Source organism: Schistocerca nitens, chromosome 5, assembly GCF_023898315.1.
Source record: "Schistocerca nitens isolate TAMUIC-IGC-003100 chromosome 5, iqSchNite1.1, whole genome shotgun sequence".
NCBI lineage: Eukaryota > Metazoa > Arthropoda > Insecta > Orthoptera > Acrididae > Schistocerca > Schistocerca nitens.
This window is the reverse complement of record NC_064618.1, coordinates 594,363,865-594,390,206: the sequence shown is the minus strand read 5'-3', so window position 1 is coordinate 594,390,206 and position 26,342 is coordinate 594,363,865. Positions and strand designations below refer to the sequence as shown.

The 26,342-nt window shown below is 43.2% G+C and overlaps 1 protein-coding gene across 1 annotated transcript in view; it reads left to right on the top strand.

Moving 5' to 3' along the window:
- The window catches only part of LOC126260601 (nephrin-like), a 502,530-nt gene that overhangs the window by 313,740 nt on the left and 162,448 nt on the right, over nucleotides 1–26,342 (top strand). The window contains exons 5-6 of the mRNA XM_049957937.1: nucleotides 2,762–2,965; nucleotides 25,084–25,235. Coding sequence (XP_049813894.1) covers nucleotides 2,762–2,965; nucleotides 25,084–25,235 — 356 coding nt within the window. The remainder of the gene's footprint in view (nucleotides 1–2,761; nucleotides 2,966–25,083; nucleotides 25,236–26,342) is intronic.

Below are 26,342 nucleotides of genomic sequence, written 5' to 3'. Positions count from 1 at the left end.
TGTACTGAGCCCTCTCCTGAGTGTGAAAACGCTTTGTCGAGAATCATACGAGTTCATAGGTCATCTCACCGCTCTTCATCCCAATGACCAGTTGTAGTTTCCTCAGAGCCCCACTTTGTCTCTCAGCTTTCACCTTTCCACTACTGCGGACGACATAAGAGAGCAGACTGAAATAAAAAGTCGTCACTGACAATGCGCGGTGGCCCGCTGTACTCTTCAACTTGAGCCTCTTTGCTATATTAGATAAACTGCGTGCAACAGCAACACATCAGCTACATATTGACAACAAACAGTCCGTTAAATGCACAGAGCTAATAACGAATATCGAGTAAGGCTACCTAATGTATTTTCAAAAAGTATCACGAGTTTGGTGGGAAAAGGAATCAAACACATCATCTGAAGCTGCTTCAGCTGCAATGCTGATTTCTGAAGAGAAGAGTTAACTTTTGCATAGCGTAATTGTGCGCTGAAGCTCGCTGGCCGTTCCTTTGCTACAAACCCGTATAATGATTGCTTGGGTCTTGCCTAACAAAATAAAAAAATGGTTCAAATGGCTTTGAGCACTATGCGACTCAACTGCTGAGGTCATCAGTCTCCTAGAACTTAGAACTAATTAAACCTAACTAACCTAAGGACATCACACACATCCATGCCCGAGGCAGGATTCGAACCTGCGACCGTAGCGGTCACGCGGTTCCACACTGAAGCGCCTTTAACCGCACGGCCACACCGGCCAGCCTAACAAAATAAATACGCAGTCTTCCGCTGCAGTGTAGTGTGTCACCACTGACAGCAAAACCAGTTGGGCCCTCTTTGAATAGTCGGTAGAGATGCATTATAAGTTTCCATGAAGCTGACTAATTGGAAGCGCCCTTAACGTGACTTTAGAAAACAATGACAGACATTTATGTAACATTGTGTTGTATGACAGAAAAGCCTACGTAAGTTCCAATAGTTCTGTGATGCATATTGGAAATGTATGGACAGTCAGTCATAAAAACACTCATTACAAAATGTTTTTATTTGTGGTTTTAGTTTCCTACAAACGGACTTCACCTTCCAAGGAATCTCTGTCCCCTCTACGCACTTCCCGCTACGCTGCACTAGTTTATCTTCAACTCCTCTGCAAAAAAGTTCCCGGTCGAGGATTAACGGCAGTATTGTGTTACTAGTTACCTTCTTCCAGAACGTAAATGTGACAGCTTCTTGTGCTAGTTCGTCAATCGCGTAATCATGCAATTCTGGATATTCCCGCATATTTATAGAGAATCAGCCACATTGATTTACGATTTGTGTGAACTACCAACCCCTCCATAATTCCGACGGTCCTCTGTTTGTCATCCTGCATTTCGCTAAAATTTCCTAACATTGCGGCTTCTCAGCATCATCCGTGGAAGACCTTATGGAGCTACCGACGTTATCTACTATGCCATTTATGTACTCGTATACAGACAACTGTAACGGTATAAAAACTCTTCCGTAGAGTACGATGGAAGATGCTTGTACGTCTGAATATGTCTCTCCTTTAAGCATTACACGATGTGTATTTTGTTCACTTGGCGGCAGTGCGGAACTGTGTCGAAAACGTCCTGCAAGTCAATAGACACGACATTAACCATGGCGCTGATATCTAGCACCTCCTGGGGTTCGTGGACGAACAGGGCGAGCTGGATTACACAGCGTCGTTTCTGCTGAACCTAGAAAAGAATGACGGGATTCAGATTTGTTATAATGCGTGAGCATAAAATTTGTTGAGTATACAGAAACATATTTACGTCATCGATATAGGCTTATAGTCTGGTGCTTCTCCAATACGACCGTTCTTGGAACCAGAAAGACCAGTGCTCTTTTCCAAAGGCTATGAAGCCTTTGCTCGTCCAGGGACTTACGGTATACTTCTGTTAGTACAGGACAGAGTTCTTTCTCATACTCTGCAGAATGTCGTAGTTATTCCATTAGTCTAGATGGTCCTCACTACGTTGAGCGATCCAACTTAAGTTCAAAGATGTTCAAATGAGTGTGAAATCTTATGGGACTTAACTGCTAAGGTCAACAGTCCCTAAGCTTACACACAACTTAACCTAAATTATCCAAAGGACAAACACACACACCCATGCCCCAGGGAGGACTCTTCTATCCCGTGGTCACTTACTTCCATATCTGTCACATTATCGTCCTCGTGATGATTTAAAGCAGGGGTAGTCAACCTTTTTTGCCTGCCGCCAACTTTTGTATGTCTGTTAGTAGTAAAATTTTAACTACACACCATTTCCACAGTAATGGTAATCTATAAAGTTGAGAAATAAGCTTATAAAATTTATAAAGCGGAGTGAGAACAAGTTAAACCATATAACAGTAGGTACTTTCGAAAGACCTTATGTCAGAATTATATGAAAACACAATGAAGATGTTTTTAAGAATCCTACAGTTTGCCATCCACTATGAAAGCTGTACCAGGTTCACTACCTCCGATTTAAAGCAACAACAGCAGCAACATATTCCATTGAATTTCAGTCAGGTATCTGCCTCACCTGCGATTAGTTTTATGTCATAATTCCAATTTCAATTGTTAGGTACACATACTCGTAGATATTTAATGGACTTTATTGCTGCTAGGGACTGTTCTATAACAGTGTAGTTATACAATAGTGACTCTTCCTATTTATACGCTATACGTTTAGTTTCTTTACTTTGATGGTCTACTGTCGAAACGTACTTCTCCGAGCACCCGCACCTACCTGCAGGCCTCCGTGTGTTGCAGGGCGCCCGTCGCCGCGCGTCACGTGGTGGCAGGACAACGCGCTGCTGGACGACTCCTGGGAGTCCCTGGGCGGACGGCGCGTGCGCAACACGCTGCACCTGGAGAAGCTGTCGCGGCGTCAGCTGCACGCCGTGCTCACCTGCCAGGCCTCGTCCAGCCCGCTGGCCGCTCCGCTCTCTGGAGCGGTCACCCTCGACCTCAACCGTGAGTACCTCAGCAGCATCATTTCTAGGAGCGTAAACAGATATGACTGCGCGTACTAGTTACAGACTTCGTCTACAACAGTGCCAGTAACAGGTATATCATTCCTCATTCATTTATTTCCAATGTAAGAGCCTTAATATTCGACTTTAGACTTTTTTCCGAATGATACTGTCAGTGCTACGGTCGCAGGTTCGAATCCTGCCTCGGGCATGGAGCCCACATCTCGTGGTCGTGCGGTAGCGTTCTCGCTTCCCACGCCCGGGTTCCCGGGTTCGATTCCCGGCGGGGTCAGGGATTTTCTCTGCCTCGTGATGGCTGGGTGTTGTGTGCTGTCCTTAGGTTAGTTAGGTTTAAGTAGTTCTAAGTTCTAGGGGACTGATGACCATAGATGTTAAGTCCCATAGTGCTCAGAGCCATTTGAACCATTTTTCGGGCATGGATGTGTGTGATGTCCTTAGGTTAGTTAGGTTTAAGTAGTTCTAAGTTCTAGGGGACTGATGACCACAGCAGTTGAGTCCCATAGTGCTCAGGGCCATTTTTGATACTGTCAGTAGATAGTTTCTGCCTAACAAGAGACAGCAGGTCGTGTTAACGACAAACCACCTACTAGCCCCAGGTGTTTTCAATCCTCAAGTGAGCTTGCAAATAAATCGAAAAAGAATTACAGCAGCAGACCTGACACCTACCGCGGCAGTTAAACGGACCTCAAACACTAGCTCATGAAACACTACCTAGCGTTATTTAGACTGTGTGCCTGGCCGAGACTCGAGATATGAGCCTTTCCTTTCGGGAGTAATGTTCTTGCCAACTGAGCTATACTGGCATGATTCACAACGTACCAACACAGCTCTACTTCCACCAGTAGCACTCTCGTACTTTCAAAACTTCAAAAAAGTACGCCCACTGGACTGACACTCCTGGAAACATGAATGTTACAGAGGAATGACTGTGACGCTACCCAGACGTTTATTTCCAGTATGAGCAGGAAAATTTGGAGGCAGGAATTCTGAAGGCAAGACCGAGTTCTAGTCTCCGTTCGAAAAACAGATTGTACTCTTCCAGGAAATTTCAAAACACTGCACACTTTGCTGCAGAACTTAATAATGCTTTTTCATATGAAAAAAAGGTAGGAGGATGTGGCTGTGTCATGTCGATTACGTGGTCATTGGAGACGGAGCCCTTGCTCTGGTTTGCGCAGGTCAGGGAAGGGAAAGGGACGTGCCATTTTCCAGGGAATTTAATGATTTTGGGAGACCACTCATAACGTTAACGTGGTTAGTTTCTGAACTGCCGACCTCCCAGATGCGAGTCTAGTGCTCCACCAATGCTCCACAACACTTTGTCCAGTAGCACTAATCAGAATATGCAGCCACTAATCCGAAGGAAGTGCGGCTAAACCTACAAGTACCGATACAACTAGTAAAATTTACTGTTCGTGTCATAGATCAGCTAGACAACAGCGACACTTCTCATAGATACTGATTGTGCTGAAATGCAGGTGACATCTACTCCGTCCATCACATTGATGTAACCGACTATGTTCGACGTCAACTTGCAGTAACCACTCACAGTTAGCAACACAAGTAATGAGGATGTATAAAGTTTGTCAGGGAGAAGGGGTGAGGACACAATGCATTCGTTGTCTGAATGCGGAAACGAGGAGACTTATCTCACGTCCAAAAGGGCTTGAGCATTGGTTTTCGGGCCGAAGGTGGAAGCATTTCCGAAATTAAAGTACAACGTGCATGGCAAAATGGCATTATCAAAAACCGGCGTCTACGCAGCTGTGCGGCACCAAGTGTCTTAAGTGACAGGGCTGATTGACGGCTACGGAGATGTGTACGTGCTAATAGGCATGCAACTGCCGAGAAACTACCGCCCAATTGAACCAAGGCGGACCTACAGCTTCTCCTTCACCAAACGTTGCTGCGAATGGGACTCCGCAGCAGGTTGGTTCACGCATCTGCTGATATCGACTATGAGACCGGAATTTGTACGACTATACCGCTACTGGTCGTCCATCAACTGTGTGCTGGCAGGAGGCCTTTTCATATCAATCTTGTTTTATTTTCAATTGGACAGATGGCCGCTGGCGTGATAGCAAAAATCGTGTAAGAGTCAAGGCCGGAGGACGGAGCGTTATGATCAGGGCAACGTAGTCGGCCATGTCCTGGGTGATGCAATTCTGGAGGCCACAATGGATCAACACAGATGTGCATTTATACTTTGGGACAATGCCCACCCACACACGCCGTTTGCCTTTCCTCGGCACGGTGTCATCTACAAGCAGGACAATGCCACTTGTCATACCACTCGCAGTGTACCTCCATGATTCGAAGAGCACCAGGATTAGTTAACCGTATTCCCATGGCCACCGACACCTCCCCCAACCCAACTGCCCCCCCCCCCCCCCCCTCGGATTTAAAAACAATCGAGAATTTGTGGGACGTCAACCGCGAAACCTTAACGCAGCTGGCCACTGCACCGGTGTTGGTAAAGCCGTCCCTGTCGGTACCTTACAGAACCTCAAAGACTGTCTTCCTGCACATCCTGGCTTTTGACAGACAGTCACATTCATGTGAATGAAGGTGTGGATGCTGAAATGAGATAGCCCATACAATCGCTCTCTAAGTTCTGTCAACACAAAGACAAATTCTTACAACTCATTCATGCGAATCAGATGCGTTTTTAACGGGAACAAATTTGATAAACCGTTTATTATTATCCAACTGTAGACTAATGACCTATCGTTAAATTTGTATCACATATGGCTTAAGTACTAGTAGTTCTGCTGGACATTTACTGATCGTTAAGGCCAAGTTGCATTTATTTCGTAGTAGTGCAGAAACTGTACGAAAAAAGCATGGTAAGAGAGAGAGAGAGAGAGTTGGGGCAGGGGGGGAGGGGGAGAAAGAACAAAAAGAGAAAAGGAAGAGAATGGACTTCGAGATTTGGAACCTGGATACGTCTGAAATAATATGTTTATTACGTTACTGACATATGAAAGTTGTAAGCAGCATTTTTTGGTGTAGAATGTTCACCATTATTTACCATTAAAATTGCAATACAGTGAACGCAGCGTACATAATCAAACAGGCTGGAAGTTAATTACATCCTTAGCATAGCAAGTCATTAGCATTTCAAAACATCCCCATACAGGCTGTAGGTAAATTCCGCTTATAAGTAAGGATTACCCAGCGAGTTTCTCATTCAAAGTCGCATTTCATTGTTGGATGAACTTCCTTGTGCGCGTTATCTGAAAAGGTGAATTCTCTACCAACAGCAGACGGAATCCTACAGCGTCTGGATTGTGGCTAATTGAGACTGCGGCTTATCTTTCGGTAATATTGTTGCCTTCATTGGTTGAGACCCATGACTGTCATGCGAATAAAGAATCGATGGGTTCAGAAATGCCATACCCAACACCATGCACCTTCTCAGTATCTCTGCGCTATCAATACTCCACAGCAGACTTCCTCAAAGTGGGGGTGCGGCCGTCTGGAGGGGTGGGTTGGGGGTGGGGTTGGGGGTGAGAGGTGGGTAGGAGTAGAGAATGATAGAGGGGTCGCCAGCTTTTATTGAAATACTGGTGTGAACAAATATCGCTTGCGTAAACTCCCCAGTTCCATGAACCAAGGAAGCTCCTCCAACTTTAATTTCCTGCTTTACAAATGACCCTTTTTGCATTTGGATGATCGGATTGGAAATAACATTTTTGAAATTAGTGTATAAATTTGTTCAGTCGGCATAGGTATGTCGTGATCTTATAAATATTAAAGCCTTCTGAATGAATTATAAGCAATGTAGATGCAAACAGATAAACTATAACTAACTAATTGCTGAACTTTGTAGGTACTGAAATACACATACTAGATGAGTTTCAATAACTGCATACGCAGCTGTAGTTACTTATAAAGTAGGTGTGATTGTGTAATTTCAAAACCTTTGAAAAATGCAAATGTGTGATAATTTAAAATTTTCTTAACTGTCATGTGTTCGAATACTTATTATTACTGATACTGTTGTAACTGATAGTTGCAGTAAATCGACAGAGGTGAATAGATACCGTGAGCATTTTTTGTGCTGTGTGGAAGAAGTGCTTAGGAAGAAAACAGAAATAGCAGTAGAGGGTTGGGGTTGGGGAACAGTTTATGTTTCAGAAGGGGAACGTGGCGAAAAGAGTCTGAGACGGTTGCTGTAGACGACAGACATGTTTGTTCAGACGGTCGGGATCGGAAAGCCATACCACATACTTAGAGTGAGGAACAAATTTGTTTGCAACAGAATGAGTATCCACACAACCGGTTCTCCTAACGTCAACACTAGACACAGGAGGGGCCCCAGATCGCCATCTCAGGCGAGTCGCAGCTCTGCGTAATAACGATGGACATAATAGTGTGCAGAGATTCCAACTTGAACGAACGTTGCCACATAGAATGAAAATCGGCATACATGTGCAGCAGTTGGTTTAATGCTGAGGGGTGACTTGCATGCACAACATGATAACCTGTGATCCACATAATCAGTAGTTTCGACAGCAGCAGATACATTTATGACGTGCACAGGGCCTGTGTCTGTTCCCTAACTTTGAGGTCTTCGTGATATTACAACAACGTAACATAAGACCACACGTTGCCCTTTCTGCCCCAACCCACCTCGAAACAGAGGGTGTTCGAGTTCATCTTTGTTAGGACGTTCTCTAACTCTGTCACCCATCTACATCTACGTGTAAGTCTATACTCTGCAAAACATTGTGAAGTTCATGACACAGAGTGTGTTCCATTGTCGCAGTTACTGGACTTCTTCCACTTTCATTCACGTACGGAGTGCGGAAAGAATGCCGGTTGAATGCCTCTGCGCCTGCTATAACTGAAATAATCTTCTCCTCATGATCCCCACGGGAGCCAGTATGTTATAGTGCATTCCTAGAGTCATCATTCAAAGCTGGTTCTAGAAGCTTTATAAGTGGGCTTCCTCAAGGTAGTTTACGTCAACTTAGTCTTCCAGTATAGTTGTTTCAACATCGTGGCACTCGTCCGCGAGTCAAACAAACTGTGACCATTCGTGCTGGCCTTCTCTGTTTACGTTCAATATCCATTGTTAGTCCCTTTTGTTACGGGTTCCAAACACCTGACCAATATTCTAGGACAGTTCGCTAGAATGACTTTTAAGCAGCCACCTTTGTACATTGAGTGCATTTCCCTACGGTTTTACCAATAAACCAAGGCTGCTACCTGCTTCATCCATGACTGAGCCAATGTGATCGTTCCATTACATGTCCATACAAAGAGTTGCACACACATATTTGTAGAGTTTACCGGTTCCCATTGTGACTTATTGACGTTACAGTTGTAGAATACTACTATTTCGTTTTGTGACGTCCATACTTCTTTCTGAACATTAAAAGTTGTCAAAATTTGGACCATTTTGAAATCTTATGAAGAGCTGACCCATTATTTCAGTGACTACTTTAATATGGAGCACATCATCTGCGGCGAGCATGAGGTTACTTCTAATATTGCCAGCAAGATTATTAATATACGACTTTAACATCAAGGATACTAACGCACTTCCATGGGAACACCCGGACTTACTTCTACTACTGTCGTTGACTCGCCAGCCAAAATAACTTAATGTGTCCTTCCTAAGAAATGATCCCCAATACAGTCACAAAAATGGCTTAATTCCCCATGCGATCCTACTTTTCATACTATGCCTGTCTGTGATACTAATCAAATGCTTTTCGGAAAGTGAGAGATACTCCAAATACCTGAGTGCCTTGATCAGTGGCTTTCAGTACGGCACGCGAGAAAAGTGTAAGTTGGGTTTTGCACTAGCGATGTATTCAGAATAGGTGCTGGTTGGCATGGAGGAGGTCATTCCTTTCGAGATACCTCATTACCTTTGAGATCGGAAATGGTGCAAAGATTCTACAACCAATGTTTTCTCAAGGATATTTGATGGTAGTTTTGTGGATCACTTCTGTGACTCTTCTCGTAACCGGATGTGACCAGTGCTTTCTCCTAACTGCTGGGCACTGATAATTGTTCAAAGTCTCTACGACAGATTACGGAGGACTAACTCTGCGTAAATCGAGTATAGAATATGAGAGAGATTCCATCGGGCCGTGGAAGTTTCTTCCATTCTTTCTCAACATCACAGATACTACAATACATTTCGCTCATACATTCAGCGGTGCGAGAATTAAACTGGGCAACACTTCCGAGTTTTCCTTTCCAAAGGAACATTTGAAAACAGAGTTTAGCATATCTGCATTTTCTTTGATAACATAAATTTTATTTCCTGCCCTGTCTGTCAATGACTGGACACTATGTTTCGGGCCGCTGGCAGCCTTTAAATTTCACAAGAGCTATGTTGGGTTTTCTGGAAGATTTTACTACTATACTCAGATACTGTAGTCAATGAAGGCTTCACGTATTTCTTTCTTAATAGTCACACGTATTTCACTCAACATCTCTACATCTATAGGCCTATTCTTAGTCTTAAACCTATGACACAACAGTCTCTGTTTCTTTACTGTCTGTATAGCGACTGTATGCGGTGGAAGGTCCCTCCAATCCTGAACTGATCCACTGGCTTCGTATCTGTCCACTGCATGGCCAATTATGATTTATACTTGAGCCATAGATCCTCTACCCGCTCCTCAACAGAGCTAAGAGTTTCAAATTAGTCACTGAATGACGACACAGCTGCTTCTTTATCTAGTTTACTGAAGATATAAGCCGTTCTACTTCTTTTAGTTGCCCTTCGTAATTAGCTATTCTTTGTTGCTATAAATACCTCCATGGTCACCGACAGCAGTTTCCATGTGAACATCCTCAAAGAGGTCAGGTTTACTTGTTGCCATCAGCTTTAATACACTTCATCATCAGCGGGGTATCAAACTATCTGTTCCAGGTAGTTTTCAGAGCAGGTGACGTTCCACAGGATGTCTTGTCACACACACACACCGCTAACAAAACTATAATTATCCCAAACAATTCAGTAGGAGGAACATCCGTATCCAAGCATTATACCAAAGTTGTTAATCTCGCTACAGTTGTAAAGTTCTGTCATTATCACACGAACGGTTTCGGGCTCTTATAAGCCCATCTTGAGGTGTCGTAACTTGTTGCTGTGACCCCCGAGAACCGCGGTGGGCGGGTACAAGGCGGGATGTTCTATCTAAGAGCGTAGAACACCTGAAAGTGGGCTTATAGGAGCCAGAAACCCGTCGTGTGATAATAAAAGGACTTTACAACTGTAGCTGAATTTTCAGCCTCTGGTATAATTATCTGTGTTGACTGTCTGATGATTAAAGTATAGTCTGCAGCTCGTGGTCGTGCGGTAGCGTTCTCGCTTCCCGCGCCCGGGATCCCGGGTTCGATTCCCGGCGGGGTCAGGGATTTTCTCTGCCTCGTGATGACTGGGTGTTGTGTGATGTCCTTAAGTTAGTTAGGTTTAAGTAGTTCTAAGTTCTAGGGGACTGATGACCACAGAAGTCCCATAGTGCTCAGAGCCATTTGAACCTTTTTTTGAGTCTCTAGAGGAAAGGAGGCGTTCTTTTCGTGAATCGCTACTGAGGAAATTTAGATAACAAGCATTTGAGGCTGACTGCACTACAATTTTACTACCGCCAACTTACATTTCGCTAAAGACCGCAAAGATAAGATAAGAGAGATCAGGGCTCGTTGCTGTTGTTGTTGTGGTCTTCAGTCCTGAGACTGGTTTGATGCAGCTCTCCATCCTAATCTATTCTGTGCAAGCTCCTTCATCTCCCAGTACCTACTGCAACCTACATCCTTCTGAATCTGGTTAGTGTATTCATCTCTTGGTCTCCCTCTACGATTTTTACCCTCCACGCTGCCCTCCAATGCTAAATTTGTGATCCCTTGATGCCTCAAAACATGTCCTACCAACCGATCCCTTCTTCTAGTTAAGTTGTGCCACAAACTTCTCTTCTCCCCAATCCTATTCAATACCTCCTCATTAGTTACGTGATCTACCCACCTTATCTTCAGCATTCTTCTGTAGCACCACATTTCGAAAGCTTCTATTCTCTACTTCGACCATCATCAGTTATTTTGCTCCCTAAATAGCAAAACTCCTTCACTAATTTAAGTGTCTCATTTCCTAATCTAATCCCCTCACCTTCACCCGATTTAATTTGACTACATTCCATTATCCTCGTTTTGCTTTTGTTGATGTTCATCTTATATCCTCCTTTCAAGACACTGTCCATTCCGTTCAACAACTCTTCCAAGTCTCTGTATCTGACAGTATTACAATGTCATCGGCGAACCTCAAAGTTTTTATTTCTTCTCCATGGATTTTAATACCTACTCCGAATTTTTCTTTTGTTTCCTTTACTGCTTGCTCAATATACAGATTGAATAACATCGGGGAGAGGCTACAACCCTGTCTCACTCCTTTCCCAACCACTGCCTCCCTTTCATGCCCCTCGACTCTTATAACTGCCATCTGGTTTCTGTACAAATTGTAAATAGCCTTCGCTCCCTGTATTTTACCCCTGCCACCTTTACAATTTGAAAGAGAGTATTCCAGTCAACATTGTCAAAAGCTTTCTCTAAGTCTACAGATGCTAGAAACGTAGGTTTGCCTTTCCTTAATTTTTCTTCTAAGATACGTCGTAAGGTCAGTATTGCCTCACGTGTTCCAACATTTCAACGGAACCCAAACTGATCATCCCCGAGGTCGGCTTCTACTAGTTTTTCCAATCGTCTGTAAAGAATTCGCGTTAGTATTTTCCAGCATTGACTTATTAAACTGATAGTTCGGTAATTTTCAAATCTGTCAACACCTGCTTTCTTTGGGATTGGAATTATTATATTCTTCTTGAAGTCTGAGGGTATTTCGCCTGTCTCATACATCTTGCTCACCAAATGGTAGAGTTTTGTCAGGACTGGCACTCCCAAGGCCGTCAGTAGATGTAATGGAATGTTGTCTGCTCCAGGGGACTTCTTTCGACTCAGGTCTTTCAGTGCTCTGTCAAACTCTTCACGCAGTATCGTATCTCCCATTTCATCTTCATCTACATCCTTTTCCATTTACATAATATTGTCCTCAAGTACATCGACCTTGTATAGACCCTCTATATACTCCTTCCACCTTTCTGCTTTCCCCTCTTTGCTTAGAACTGGGTTTCCATCTGAGCTCTTGATATTCATACATGTGGCTCTCTTGTGTCCAAAGGTCTCTTTAATTTTCCTGTAGGCTGTATCTATCTTACCCCTAGTGAGAGAACCCTCTACATCCTAACATTTGACCTCTAGTCATCCCTGCTTAGTCATTTTGCACTTCCTGTCGATCTCATTTTTGAGACGTTTGTATTCCTTTTTGCCTGCTTCATTTATTGCATTTTTATATTTTCTCCTTTCATCAGTTAAATTCAATATTTCTTCTGTTACCCAAGCATTTCTAGCAGCCCTCGTCTTTTTACCTACTTGATCCTCTGCTGCCTTCACTACTTCATCCCTCAGAGCTACCCATTCGTCTTCTACTGTATTTCTTTCCCCCATTCCTGTCAATTGTTCCCTTATGCTGTCCCTGAAACTCTGTACAACCTCTGGTTTAGTCAGTTTATCCAGGTCCCATCTCCTTAAATTCCCACCTTTTTGCAATTTCTTTAGTTTTAATCTACAGTTCATAACCAATAGATTGTGGTCAGAGTCCACATCTGCCCCTGGAAATGTCCTACAATTTAAAACCTGGTTCCTAAATCTCTGTCTTACCATTATATAATCTATCTGATACCTTTTAGTATCTCCAGGATTCTTCCATGTATACAACCTTCTTTTATGATTCTTGAACCAAGTGTTAGCTATGATTAAGTTATGCTCTGTGCAAAATTCTACCAGACGGCTTCCTCTTTCATTTCTTAGCCCCAATCCATATTCACCTACTATGTTTCCTTCTCTCCCTTTTCCTACTGTCGAATTCCAGTCACCCCTTGACTATTAAATTTTCGTCTCCCTTCACTAGCTGAATACTTTCTATTATCTCATCATACATTTCTTCAATTTCTTCATCATCTGCAGAGCTAGTTGGCATATAAACTTGTACTGCTGTAGTAGGCGTGGGCTTCGTGTCTATCTTGGCCACTATAATACGTTCACTATGCTGTTTGTAGTAGCTTACCCGCACTCTAATTTTTTTATTCATTATTGAACCTACTAGTGCATTACCCCTATTTGATTTTGTATTTATAACCCTGTATTCACCTGACCAGAAGTCTTGTTCCTCCTGCCACCGAACTTCACTAATTCCCACTATATCTAACTTTAACCTATCCACTTCCCTTTTTAAATTTTCTAACCTACCTGCCCGATTAAGGGATCTGACATTCCACGCTCCGATCCGTAGAATGCCAGTTTTCTTTCTCCTGATAACGACGTCCTCTTGAGTAGTCCCTGCCCGGAGATACGAATGGGGGACTATTTTACCTCTGGAATATTTTACCCAAGAGGACGCCATCATCATTTAACCATACAGTAAAGCTGCATGCCCTCGGGAAAAATTACGGCCGTAGGTTCCCCTTGCTTTCAGCCGTTCGCAGTACCAGCACAGCAAGGCCATTTTGGTTAATGTTGCAAGGCCAGGTCAGTCAATCATCCAGACTGTTGCCCCTGCAACTACTGAAAAGGCTGCTGCCCCTATTCAGGAACCACACGTTTGTCTGGCCTCTCAACAGATACCCCTCCGTTGTGGTTGCACCTACGGTACGGCTATCTGTATCGTTGAAGCACGCAAGTCTCCCCACCAAAGGCAAGGTCCATGGTTCATAGGGCTCGTACAGAGGCATATAGGCAGTCATTGTTCCCTCGTTCTGTTTGGGAGTGGAACATGAAGAGATGATGCTAGCTGTGGTACGAGGTACCCTCCGCCAAGCACAGTATGGTGGATTGCGGAGTATGTATGTAGATTTAGATACCTGCATGTTCTCGAAGACGTTGTGCTGAACATTGGGAGTGATGTTCCGAATGCGACGTGTCACTGCAGTTAGGAGTTCTTATATGATGTGCGGATTGTCTTCATAGGACTTTCCCTTCAACGTATCCCATAGAAAGTAATCCGGAGGAGCCAAGTCTGGTGAACGTGTAGGTCAGAGTCCTCGACAGATGAAGTGGTCATCGAAGATGTCCTTTAAAACGTTCATCGCCTTGTGGGCAGTACGTGCAGTCGCCCCAGTCTGTTGGAACCAGGCATTCTCAATTTCATCCTCATTCAATTCACCTAGGAAGGGCTCCAGAATGCATGTACAGCTCCGTTCAACATTTATGGTGTCCTGAAAGAAGTTCGGCCCAATGATGAGTTTACGAGTCACGCCGCACCAAGCACCAACCTTTTGATCTTGCATTGGGGACACCTTAAATTCATGCGGGTTCTCCGTAGTCCACATACGACTATTCTGGCTATTCACGTAACCGGAGAGGTGGAACCATGCCTCATCCGAGAAAAAAGTTGTGTCAAGAATCGCCTCACCATTGTCCTGCAACAAGGATAGAAACCAGTTGACAAAGTTCACACGCACCGGGCGATCGGTGTCTCTCAGTTCATGAGCGACGGACATTTTGTACGGATACATGCATAGTGACATCCGGAGAATCTTGTGGGTGGAACCCACGGACACGTGGGCTGCTGAGATAGTCGTCAATCCGATTTCTATGGACGTGGCAGCATCATGTCTTGCACCTTCTCCTCTGATATGGATGTGGATGGTCTGCCTGATTTTGGAGCATTATGAACGCTTCCGGTCTTTAGAAACTTGGTGATTAGGTTCCGTACAGCACCTTCACTCCTGGGAACTTTGCTGCAAATGCAGCTTCTACTGCTGAGGTAAACTTGTCTCCATTACGGAACACATGCCCCACGAAACACTCTTTGTTCAGTAGTCGGCGTGATGATCTGGATCACAGTGTTATCACACAAAAAGTTGGTCTTCATTTAAACCGGACCTGCGAACAAATACAAATACCTGGGCACACTGCGAAAATATGGTTCAAATATATTACACAATGGAAGATGTAGTATTAATAATTGACAGTCATATCAGTCATTACTTAGCACACCACAACATGTCACTACTTAGTTACTTTGTGAACACACTATAGTATGATCAGCGAACTTACGAAGTAGCGAAATGAGTTTTCGGTTACTTCAGGAGCTGACTCTGATGGTTGTTAGATGGTTCCAATTGTAATTTTCTTCCCGTCCCCGATACTGAGTCTTGCTCCCATGATGTCACGTTCAGTTACAATTGTGTCGGCGTGATTGTGTTTCCTGTTTGTGCGACAAATACACCACCTCCATTACCCCTTAGCCTATTCTTCCGGTATATACTCAAATTTTCTCCAAAAATCTCACTGCTGTCAGCTTGAGGTTTTAGCCAAGATTCTGTGCCTAGTGTTACACGAGCTTTTCAGAAGCGCTTGAAATCCTGGCGTTTTGTCGCGAAATCAGTAGTTAACTAGGATTTTAATGTTCTTACATGTGGGAGACAGGGATGGCGTATCTTTGAATCTTCCGCTTATCCTTTCGCATTTCCCATAGATATCGCTATCTGGACTGCATAAAGAGCCATTTAATCTGAAAGACCAGCAAAAAAACAAATCTGAACATCTACACTGAACGTAGAACAGACGAGAATAGAAAAGTTTGGGTATGCTTTCCTTCTGCCAAAAAGCTGGGATGATGGTGGCAGAACCAAGTGAAATTGCGCTGTGGTTAGCATATTGGACTCGCAGTCGGAAGGATGGCTGTACAAATTTAGGTTTACCAGGTGCCAGTAAATCGCCTGAACAATCTGCCGCAACAGTTTCTTTGAAAAGGACACAATCGATGTCTTTTCTCAGCATTCCCTCGATCAGAGACACCTCTGTCTCATCAACGGCGGGTCATTACACTTCGTTGCCATGTGATTATGAAAGAAACTATGATAACTTCCATTAAACGGCCAACACACATGTTTTGATGTGACAGCACAAAATACGACATTTCGGCAGTAGACCTCGAAGGGACATAACTTTAAACTTTCCCTGGCCTCATCCTCTTTAAATTCTCTCACAGCTGCGGCAAGAATCAGTGCGCTCTTTGCAGTGGCGGTATCCCCAATGTTTACAAATAGTACGAAAAACTACTTAATTAAAGATTAAATGCGCCTGACAAAGAGTACATATACAGTTGCAGTGAGGTTACTAAGCAGAAATTGGAAGCACAATGGTGACTGAATTAAATTAGTACAAAAACATTTTTACTTCCGGAATCCTAAGATTTTAGCCGACGTAGCCGTAGGTATTTAGGTTAAACCTACAAGTTTGCTGTAGTGTAACACATGTCTTTTGGTTCTGATGTAGGAGACTTTAAAATCGTAAAAATTTCTGAAACGTGTCCTGTTATTTCAACCAAAATTTTTAAAAAGGAAAAATTTGCAGCGCAGTTGTAGGAGTGATATTAGTCAGTAAAACCAAAAAATGTGATTGACATCGTCGTTGACAACCGTGTTGCTTCAAAGGTCCCACGTCTCATACCTTTTCTCAGTTTTGGTGTTTCCTTCTGTCTACTCTTCTTTACTGTTTCTCATGCAGTCACCTTTCTATAGTTTACTCTCGAACCATACTCAGCCCTCTAGACTGTTAATTTTATGCAGCAGATCCTGCAATTTTTCCTGACTTTCACATAGGAAAGAACTAGCAACGGCGAATGTCATCACTGAAATCCTTTCACTTTCATTTCTAATCACACTGTCTAAACTTTTATCTTTTCTTCGTTGCTTTTTCGATACACAAGTTGGACGGAGGACACAGGTTACAAGTCTACTATACTGCCTTTTAATTTCAAACATTTCATCCTTATTCTTATATTCTTACTATTCGCTCTTGATTCTTCAATACATTGTGTGTTAATCGTCTTTATTTATAGAGTACACTTACTTTTCGTAAGGTTTCAAATACATTTCACATTATACTGTCGAATGATTTTCCTTGGTAGACGAATCCAACGAAAAACTCATGAGTTTTCTTAAGGGTTGGTTCCAGTATAAAGCGCAAAGTCGGAAATAGCTCTTTGGTGCTCTTACCTTTCCTAAATTCAAACTGTCTGTCATCTCTCAGATTTTCGATTGTCTACTCTATTCGTCTGTACTCTTTCCAGAAACTGGATGCATTTTCTGTCAAGTTGATTGGTCGTTAGTTCCCGCTTTTTTGTGTCTTTGTTGTCTAAGTGCTTTTGTGGTTAACATTAATCCACAAGGCCTGTGTGTATTACCAGACTCATAGATTCTACAAATAAACTGGAATCATCCTCTTTCCACAATGATTTCAAAAATTGTCTGGGGATGGTATCTGCTTTTCTGCTTTGTTTGATCGTCCCCCAAAGCTTTGTCAAACTATCATCAGATATTCCGTCTTCTTGATACCTTCATACACCTTTGTCATATTAGGAAGGATTTCAGCTAGCTCGTACAGGTCGTCCATGTTCTCTTTCCTTCAATCCACTACATCAACTGCGTTTAACAGTCGAAATACTTTTACGGTCTTGATGCACGTTTAGAAATCAGACTGGATTTGTGGTTATGATGCTTCTCAGCTTTAATACCTTCGCGCTAATGGCCGTGGTAGACTCGCCAATCGGTCTTCCTAGTCTTGGGCTCGTTATTTTCACATTTCACAGTTGTTTGCGATGTCACTCTACGTTCCATAACGTTCTGAGTGATACGACAGTTGCGTGAACCTCGTCGATTAATACCTGATTATAGATTGGCGCTTCGAAGAGACTACAAATAGATTTAAACACAGCACATTTCACTGTAATTATAAACGGCAGTGTGACACCGCAGCGCTGTTCAATCCATATTGCCTTCAATGCACCTCAATCTCATTCTATATTACGATTTTGCTATAGTCATGTCTGCTTTCTGCGTTTACTCTTTGCTCAAGCACATTAAAATATTTGTTCATGACTTATTGAGGTCCAAGAATTGTATATCATTGTATTTTGAAGTGTGCTTTCAACTTATGTCAGAATTTCGATACTCTAAAGCTGTAACTTGAGCATCATGCAAAACCGTTTAGTAAAGGATAGCAGAGGGCGAAGAGGATTATTTGCGAAGAGGACACATAGACGTTGCTTTTCATTGGTACACATCATTAATGCAGTACTGTTCCTGAAGTAGTCTTATGAAGCAATGCGCGCACATGTTTGTGTGTGTGTGTGTGTGTGTGTGTGTGTGTGTGTGTGTGCACATGTCCTCTATTTTTCTCTGTTGTTCCGTGAGCCAACTCTTTCCAAAACCCGAAAATGAATGTATTCCTGAGTCACACGAGACTTATGCCCACGTTATTCTCTATTGTTAATTATTGCTATCGTATGCGGAGAGCTAAGATATGATTTACGTAGAAAAGTCATGTTTCTCTAATGCGTATGAAAATACAGCTTACATATGCGCCTGGATTAATCGACAAACTGTACCGTTTTTGTAACAAATAACCATATGGACAAAGCCCTGCCACAAACAGTAGCCCGCTCTTAGAATTTCCTGAAACGTCTGCTGGCCGGGTTATCATTAAAATGAAACGCAGCTGTTGTCCCTGGAGCGCTGCATATGACTTTTTGTGGAACAGCTTTTCAAGTACGCACAAAGATTCGAAGAATTGTTTGCAGAGGCACAGTTTGCGAAACTGCCGCATTGTGTGCCGCCGTATCGTGGAGTCTTGCCAAAACTTTGAAATACGTTTCGAGTAAGAGCGTTCGTTGCGGGAGTCACTCAGAGTAAATTTCACTGAAACGTTCCTCATCCATTATATGTCTATAATGCAGCAATACACTTTAAAAACCGAGCAGCATTTTTCTGCTGGAACAATGAACAGACAAAACAACGGGATGTCCTGTTATCAGAAAACACACCGAATCCATAAGCCACGAGCATGTATTGTCCTCTACCTCGCATATAGAACTTCCCCCTCCTACAATTTTCTTCCTTTGTAAGTTGCAGTTTTACTTCTGGTGCCAATAACTGTGTAAGGGGAAAGTTTCTTAGTTATTCAAGAGATTCGCACATTGATATGCTTTTTTGTTTTGTGCTTGATTTTAAAACACAAATTGTTGTTGATACTAAAAATCATTGAAAGCTGAAGCTGTCCATCAAGGACTCGACATCTATTTCTCATTCCACGGGCAACAGAAAATATTAGTTTTCTTCGACTAAACAAAATTTACGAGAAAAGTCATTAGTCTTTATGATCGAAGCTTTGCTGGTTATCATTCAAGCAAGTGCAAATTAGAATGGTTTTCGCTTAATACTATTCTTCGTCACGTGACATTTACGAAAAATTGTAAACAAAGTTTATTAGATCAAACGAATCCAGTGAGCAACTTTCCATCACCAGGAACCTGTTATACGTTGACGTTTTTAATAAACTGGAAGTAAGCACGCATTCGCAGTGCTGTTACGAAGACAGCGTTGTCTATCATCTCGAATGGAACAATTCGTTTTGAGTACACTGTTCAGTCTGCATTTTATGGCAAGTACTATAACCAGCATAGAATGGTTCATCACACTGACGTTATCCAAGGATTCAGCCGCTGTCGTGTGACAGAAATCATTGAACATCTGCCTCGCTTTTGGGCGCAGACGACTACATAAGTAGATGACGACCGTATACAGAATGTGGCTCGTTGGTTCCCCGAAGAGAATACAACAGCTCCTACCATTTTGGAGGCCAGTGCGAGGAGTGTGTCATTGCAGACATTTAACAACCGGCTCCACGGAATTAGTTTGGCTGCTCTTCACGATGGAATTTGTCAGATGGTTTTTGATGTGTAGAAGGGTGCTTACAGGTTTTCAGGCTACCGAACTATCAGTTTCATAAATAATGGTTACAAAATACCACTAATTCCTTACAGAAGAATCGAAAAACTGGTAGAAGCCGACCTCACGGAAGATCAGAGTGGATTATGGAGAAGTTAAGGGGAGATAAACCTACGTTCATAGCGTTTGAAGAGTTAGAGAAAGATTTTGAGAATGTTGACTGGAATACTCTTTTTGAAACTCTGAATGAGGCAGGGGTAAAATACGTGGAGTGAAAGAGTATTTGTAACTTGTACAGAAATCGCATTGTGCTTATAAGTGTCGAGAGTCATGAAGGGGAAGCAGTGGTTGAGGACGGAGTGAGGCAGGCTTGTAACCTGTCGCCAGTGTTATTCAGTCTGTACATTCGGTTAGAAGTAAAGGAAACAAAAGAAAAGTTTGGAATATGAATTAAAGTTCAGGGAGGAAAAATAAAAACTGATGCTTGCTGATGACATTGTAATTCTTTCTGAGACAACAAAAGATTTGGATGAGCATTGGAACGTAACGGACTGTGTCTTTAAAGGAGAATATAAAATGAACATCAACAAAAGCAAAGCAAGGATAATGGAACGTAGTCAAATTAAATTAGTTGATGCTGAAGGAATCACATTAGGAAACCATGCACTTAAATGCACTTAAAGCAGTAAATTACTTTTGTTATTTGGACACCAGAGTAACTGATGATGGCCTAAGTAGAAAGTGTATAAAATGTAGGATTGCAATGTGAAGAAAAGCGTTTCTGAAGAAAAGGAATTTGTTAACGTAGAATAAAGATTGAAGTTTTAGGAAGTCTTTTATGAACGTATTTGTACGCAATGTAGCCAGGAATGGAAGTGAAACATGGACGATAAACAGATTATATATGAAGAGAATAGAAACTGTTCAAACGTGATCATATAGAAGCATGCTGAAGATTAGGCGAGTAGAGCAGGTAACTAATAAGGATGTACTAAATAGGACTGGACAGAAAAGAAATTTGTGACAAAGCATGACAAGAAGAAGGGGATCGGCTAATGGGACATATGCTGAGACATCATGGGATCACCAATCTAGTTTTGGAGGGAAGTGTGGGGTAAAAATTGTAGGTGGAGATCAAGCGAAGAATACAGTAAGCAGATTCATACGTATGTAATTGGCAGTAGTTATTCGGAGATGAAGAGGCTTGCACAGGATACAGTAGGATGGAGAGCTGCCTGCATCAAACGAGCCTTCGGACTGAAGACCATAACAACAACGGAAGAGTTTTGTGCCTGCCAAGTGGCAGTGTACTTCTGATGCAAGCATTACAACGGATTAAGTAGAAACATTGTTCAGTCAAGGTTTTGGCTTGTACGATACACTGATTTCGGACACATGTAATTAACTTGAGAGCTATTTGAAGGCTGTGCAATATCGCGTCAGGGTACTCCAATCTAATATTCATCTTCATAACCAACATATCTGAAATGGACTCATCTTTGAAGACGATAATCGACGAATTTACAACGCCCACCTCTGTGTAGTGAAATGAAATAGAAATGAGAATATGGCGTCATTGGCCGGAAGGCCCCTTACGGGGCAGGTCCAGTCGCCATGGTGCAGGTCTTATTACATTCGACGCCACATTGGGGCGACCTGCGCTCCGTATGGGGATGAAATGGTGATGAAGATAACACAACACCCAGTCCCTGAGTGGAGAAAATCCCCGACCCCGCCGGGAATCGAACGTGGGCCCCTTAGGGCAGCAAGCTGGCCGGTGTGGCAGAGCGGTTCTAGGCGCTACAGTCTGGAACCGCGCGACGGCTACGGTCGCAGGTTCGAATCCTGCCTCGTGCATTGATGTGTGTGATGTCCTTAGGTTAGTTAGGTTTAAGTAGTTCTAAGTTCAAGGGGACTGATGACCTCAGGTTTTAAGTCCCATAGTCCTCAGAGCCATTTGAACCTTAGGGCAACAGTCCGTCACGTTGACCATTCAGCTTTCGGGGCGGAAACCTCTGTATAGTTTTCTCTTACATCTTACGGCGTTCATGACATAAAAGTACTCTAGTTTTTCTTCAGTTTATATTTCCGGTATGAATTTAAAAATTTTGCCTCTATTTATTTCTGATTTCCGTCAATTTAACTAATAAAAGATTACGTGTGAGTTACTGCCAATAACAAGTGAGACTAAAAATTGGATCTAATACTTAATTGTTCTGTAGCTGACAAATGTTAGGTTCAAGGCTTATTTTTCTAATCTGTTGTCATAGCAGGTACAGACAGATTCCGAGACCATAGTATGAGATGTAGTGTAGCTCAAAAAATGGTTCAAATTGCTCTGAGCGCTTTGGGACTTAACATCTGGGGTCACCAGTCCCCTAGAACTTAGAACTACTTAAACCTAACTAACCTAAGGACATCACACACATCCATGCCAGAGGCAGGATTCGAACCTGGCACCGTAGCAGTCGCCCAGAACCACGCGGCCACAGCGACCGTGTGTAGCATAGCAGTGGTCATTGCTCGCTTTCCCTGTCCTGTACTTCAAGCACAGTACAACGAAAGTACAAAGCGATACACTTCTTAAGCTCCAAGGTTTCTGATGTTTCCTCTACCACACATATTGGTAGATAACTTAATTTGTTGCATGAATGATTTTGGTATTTAGTTTCACTGATTTTTTACAATGAAGCTTAACACTCTGGGCATTACACTGTTGTTAGTCTGACACTGGAGTTTATTAACCATCCTGTGATGCCCTCGCGCTTACAAAATGAAATGGAACTAAGAAATCTGTCAAACGAAGGTTTCCTAAGTACACTGCTGGCCACCGTAAATGCAACACCAAGAAAGACAAGAGGTAGCACAACACAATTTATTTTGTAGATAACATGTTGACCAAGTATCAACTGATTACGTTTACAGACGTCTGTGACATGTGCTTCCTGCCAGAATCAGTAGCCAGACTAGCCGCCATTGTTGGAGATCACCGCTGCCACACGTCTCGGCATTGAGTCAAAGAGACGTTGGATGTGTTCCTGGGGTACAGCAGCCCAAGCAGCTTCCACACGTTGCCAAAGATCATCTGGTGTAGCAGCTGGGGATGTAATCTAGGTCACTCGTTCAGCAACCATGGACCACATGTTTTCTATCGGCGAAAGATCCGGAGAGCGAGCCGGCCAGGGAAGCAATTCAATCTGGTTATTGACGAAGAACCTTTGGACAATGCGTGCCACGTGTGGTCGCGCATTATCCTGTTGAAATATGGCTGTGGCCGAGCCCTGAAGGTAAGGAATGACAACTGGCTCCAGCACCTTGGATATGTAGCGCCGGCTATTTAAAGTACCGGCAATGCGTACTAGAGGCGTGCGAGAGTAATATCCAATACCGCCCCATACCATAATACCCGGTGCAAGACCAGTGTGGCGGTGCATAATGCAGCTGTCCAGCATCGTCTCTCCACGGTGTCTCCACACTCGAATCCGACCATCGTGGTGCTGCAGACAGAAGCGTGCCTCGTCAGTAAAGACAACGTCATTCCATTCTGCCGTCCACATCCGTCTGTCATCAAGTCATTGGCGACGGAGACGTCTGTGGTTCTGCGTCAATGGTAGACGAAGCAATGGACGTCTTGCGGACAGACCACTCTGCTGTAAACGGCGTCGAATGGTACGCGCAGACACTGGATGATGCGTTACAGACGGAATGTGTTGTGCTATGGTTCGGGATGTCACTGAGCGATCCGTCACTGCCATGCGCAATTTGCTTATCAGCACGTGCAGTGGTGCAGCGAGGTGAATGCGATCGACCACGTCGGTCCGTCGTACCCTCCTGCATCCAACGGTCACATATCCGCATTACAGTTGTTTGGTTTCGTCCAACACGACTAGCGATTTCTCTGTATGATAATCCACAATCTCGGTAAGCCACTATCCTTCCTCTGTCGAAATCGGATACTTGATCAAAAGATGTTCGCTGTTGTCTACGAGGCATAACTGATCGTCTTGTGAAACAGCCACAAGGTAAACACACGTGCCGAACGTACACTCGTCGAAATCGCCAAGCCTTAAATGGCGCTATGAGGTGGCGCCACAGGCGCGCGTGATGTACGTCTCCGCTGAAATTCTAATCAGTTGCATATCTCATCGCTGCAAACTCATGGTGTAAATTTCACTTGATTCGGATGCTTCCTTCAGGGTGTTGCATTTACGGTGGCCAGAAATGTACTTCTTTAAGTTCTGTTTTCTCAGAATGTCTTAATGGATGACCATCGTTGTCCAGTATGGCTGCGACATGGAAAGACACCCAGCTCCTTGCACTGCGATGTTCTCGTGGCGTCATGGTGTGGGAATATATCGGATATGACTTCAGGTCACGGATGTTAGTTATTGAGGAACAACTGCACGTCCTGACGTCCTGTGTTCTGATGTTCAACGTCTCAAGTGACAGAATTTTTATGCCATTTTTCAGCTGGTGAAATTTTGATCACTGATGCAACGTGTCTCTATGAGGTGTAGGAAATGTAAAAGTAATATTGCAGGAAATAAATGGAAAACTTTTTAGACGTTACCGGCAATAGGACTTGCATACAAACCTCGGTCTTCCGCTGTTCCGTGTTGCCGCTCCATTTACACCACATCATGTGTCGCTTAGCAGTGGTTACGGAAATATGTGGCTGATGATGAGCTGCTCGACCATTACACACGAATTTTTTTTTTTTTTTTTTTTGCTCTCGACGCATAGTCATTGTGGTAGCTCGACTGCTGTTAGTAATTTTGAACCCACAAGTGGTTCTTTCCACACATTTCATATGATTTTATAGAACGATCCAGAGCTATGGTCGGTGATCACTGCTAAACGGTTTGTGGGGTCTGCCTGGTCTCGCTTTAGGTGTGGCGGTACCTTCGCTTTTCTACTTCACAGGCACATCACCATCAGGCGACTTGGGCAACTTTAGAAAAGTTGAAATGTTCTCGATGGGTTTGTTACTCTCGTAATATCCAAAGACTAGGCCACGTTCAAAGTCACTGAGTTCTTCTGACACACCCATTCTGATACTGCTGCTTCCCTACGGATAAAAAATACACCCCGTTTGCATTTTTACTGGCGGGTCCGTCTCTCGTGACACGTAAGAGTCATTTCCACATTAGATACTAGTCTCTGGATACTTTTGATCAGATGATGCAGCTTTGAAAGAGGATTGTTTAACTGTGAAATCACCAGCTGATAGCGTGACTTCGCCCGGTGGAGTCGCCTAGAGAGACGATGCAACAGTGCTTGGTGTGTGTTACAGTGCGGCCTCTTTGGGTGCGCCTGGTGGGGGAGAACCGGCCGCTGTCTGCGGACAACACATACCAGCTGTCGTGCGAAGCGGTGGGCACGCGGCCACAGCCAGTCTTCTCCTGGTGGAAGGCCGGCGTCCAGTTGCGCAACTCGCGCGAGACGGTGAGTCGCCTCTCCTCAAGCTGCGATTCGACTGTACAGGACAGATTAATTCTGTATTTTACATTTCAAATCTCCTTTTAACTGCAAAACATACTTTTTTTGTAGTATGGTGCGGCCCATCAGCCTATATCCTCAATTTTTTGCTTGATGTCTCCCTCTACAACTTTTACCCTTTACACCTGCCTCTGCTAGCACGAATGTTAATACCTTATGTCTCAATCGTGTCCCGTCATCCTGTCACATCTTCTTGTCACTGTTTTCCACATCTTTCTTTCCTCAACAATTCTTTACAGAACCTCATCATTCCTTACCTTATAAGCCGATATAATTTTCAGCGTTCTGCTTCAGCACCACATCTCAAATGCTTCGATTCTCTTCCGTAACAGTTTTCCCAAAATTCATACCTCACTACGAAACAATGATCTGTTCCAAACATACATTTCCAGAACTTTCTTCATCAAATTAAGACATATGTTTGATATCAGTAGTATTCTCTTTGGTAGGAATGCCCTTTTTGCCAGCCCTAATGTGCTTTCTATGTGTTACATGTTCCGTCCATCGTCGGATATTTTGCTACCTAGATTGCAGGATTCCGTAACTTCAGTTACTTCGTAATCACCAATCTCGATGTTAACTTTATCGCTCATCTCATTTCTGCTACTTCTCGTTACTTTCGTCTTTCTTCGATTTACTCTCCATCCATATTCTGTATTGACTAGGCTCTTCAATTCATTCAACCTATCCCGTAATACACGTTCACTTTAACTGACGACAGCAATGCTATCAGCAAATCTTATCATTGAATCCTTTCACCTAGAATTTTGATCCATATTTTTAACCTTTGTTTTATTTTTATCATTGATTCTTCGATGCATAGGTAGAACAGGAGGGCGACAGACTACATCCTGTCAAAACATATACATAACTTTTAAAAAAATGTGTAATACTGTTATCTGTCTAATTTTACTATCGAGAAACCGTCTCACGGATTTAGATTTTCACCTAAACTGTTCGTTCAACGAAATTGTAGGTAACTCCATTACACCTGTGTCATTAACGCAACACCACCCTCAAAAATGAGCAGTTGACCTCTACAGAGAATCCTCT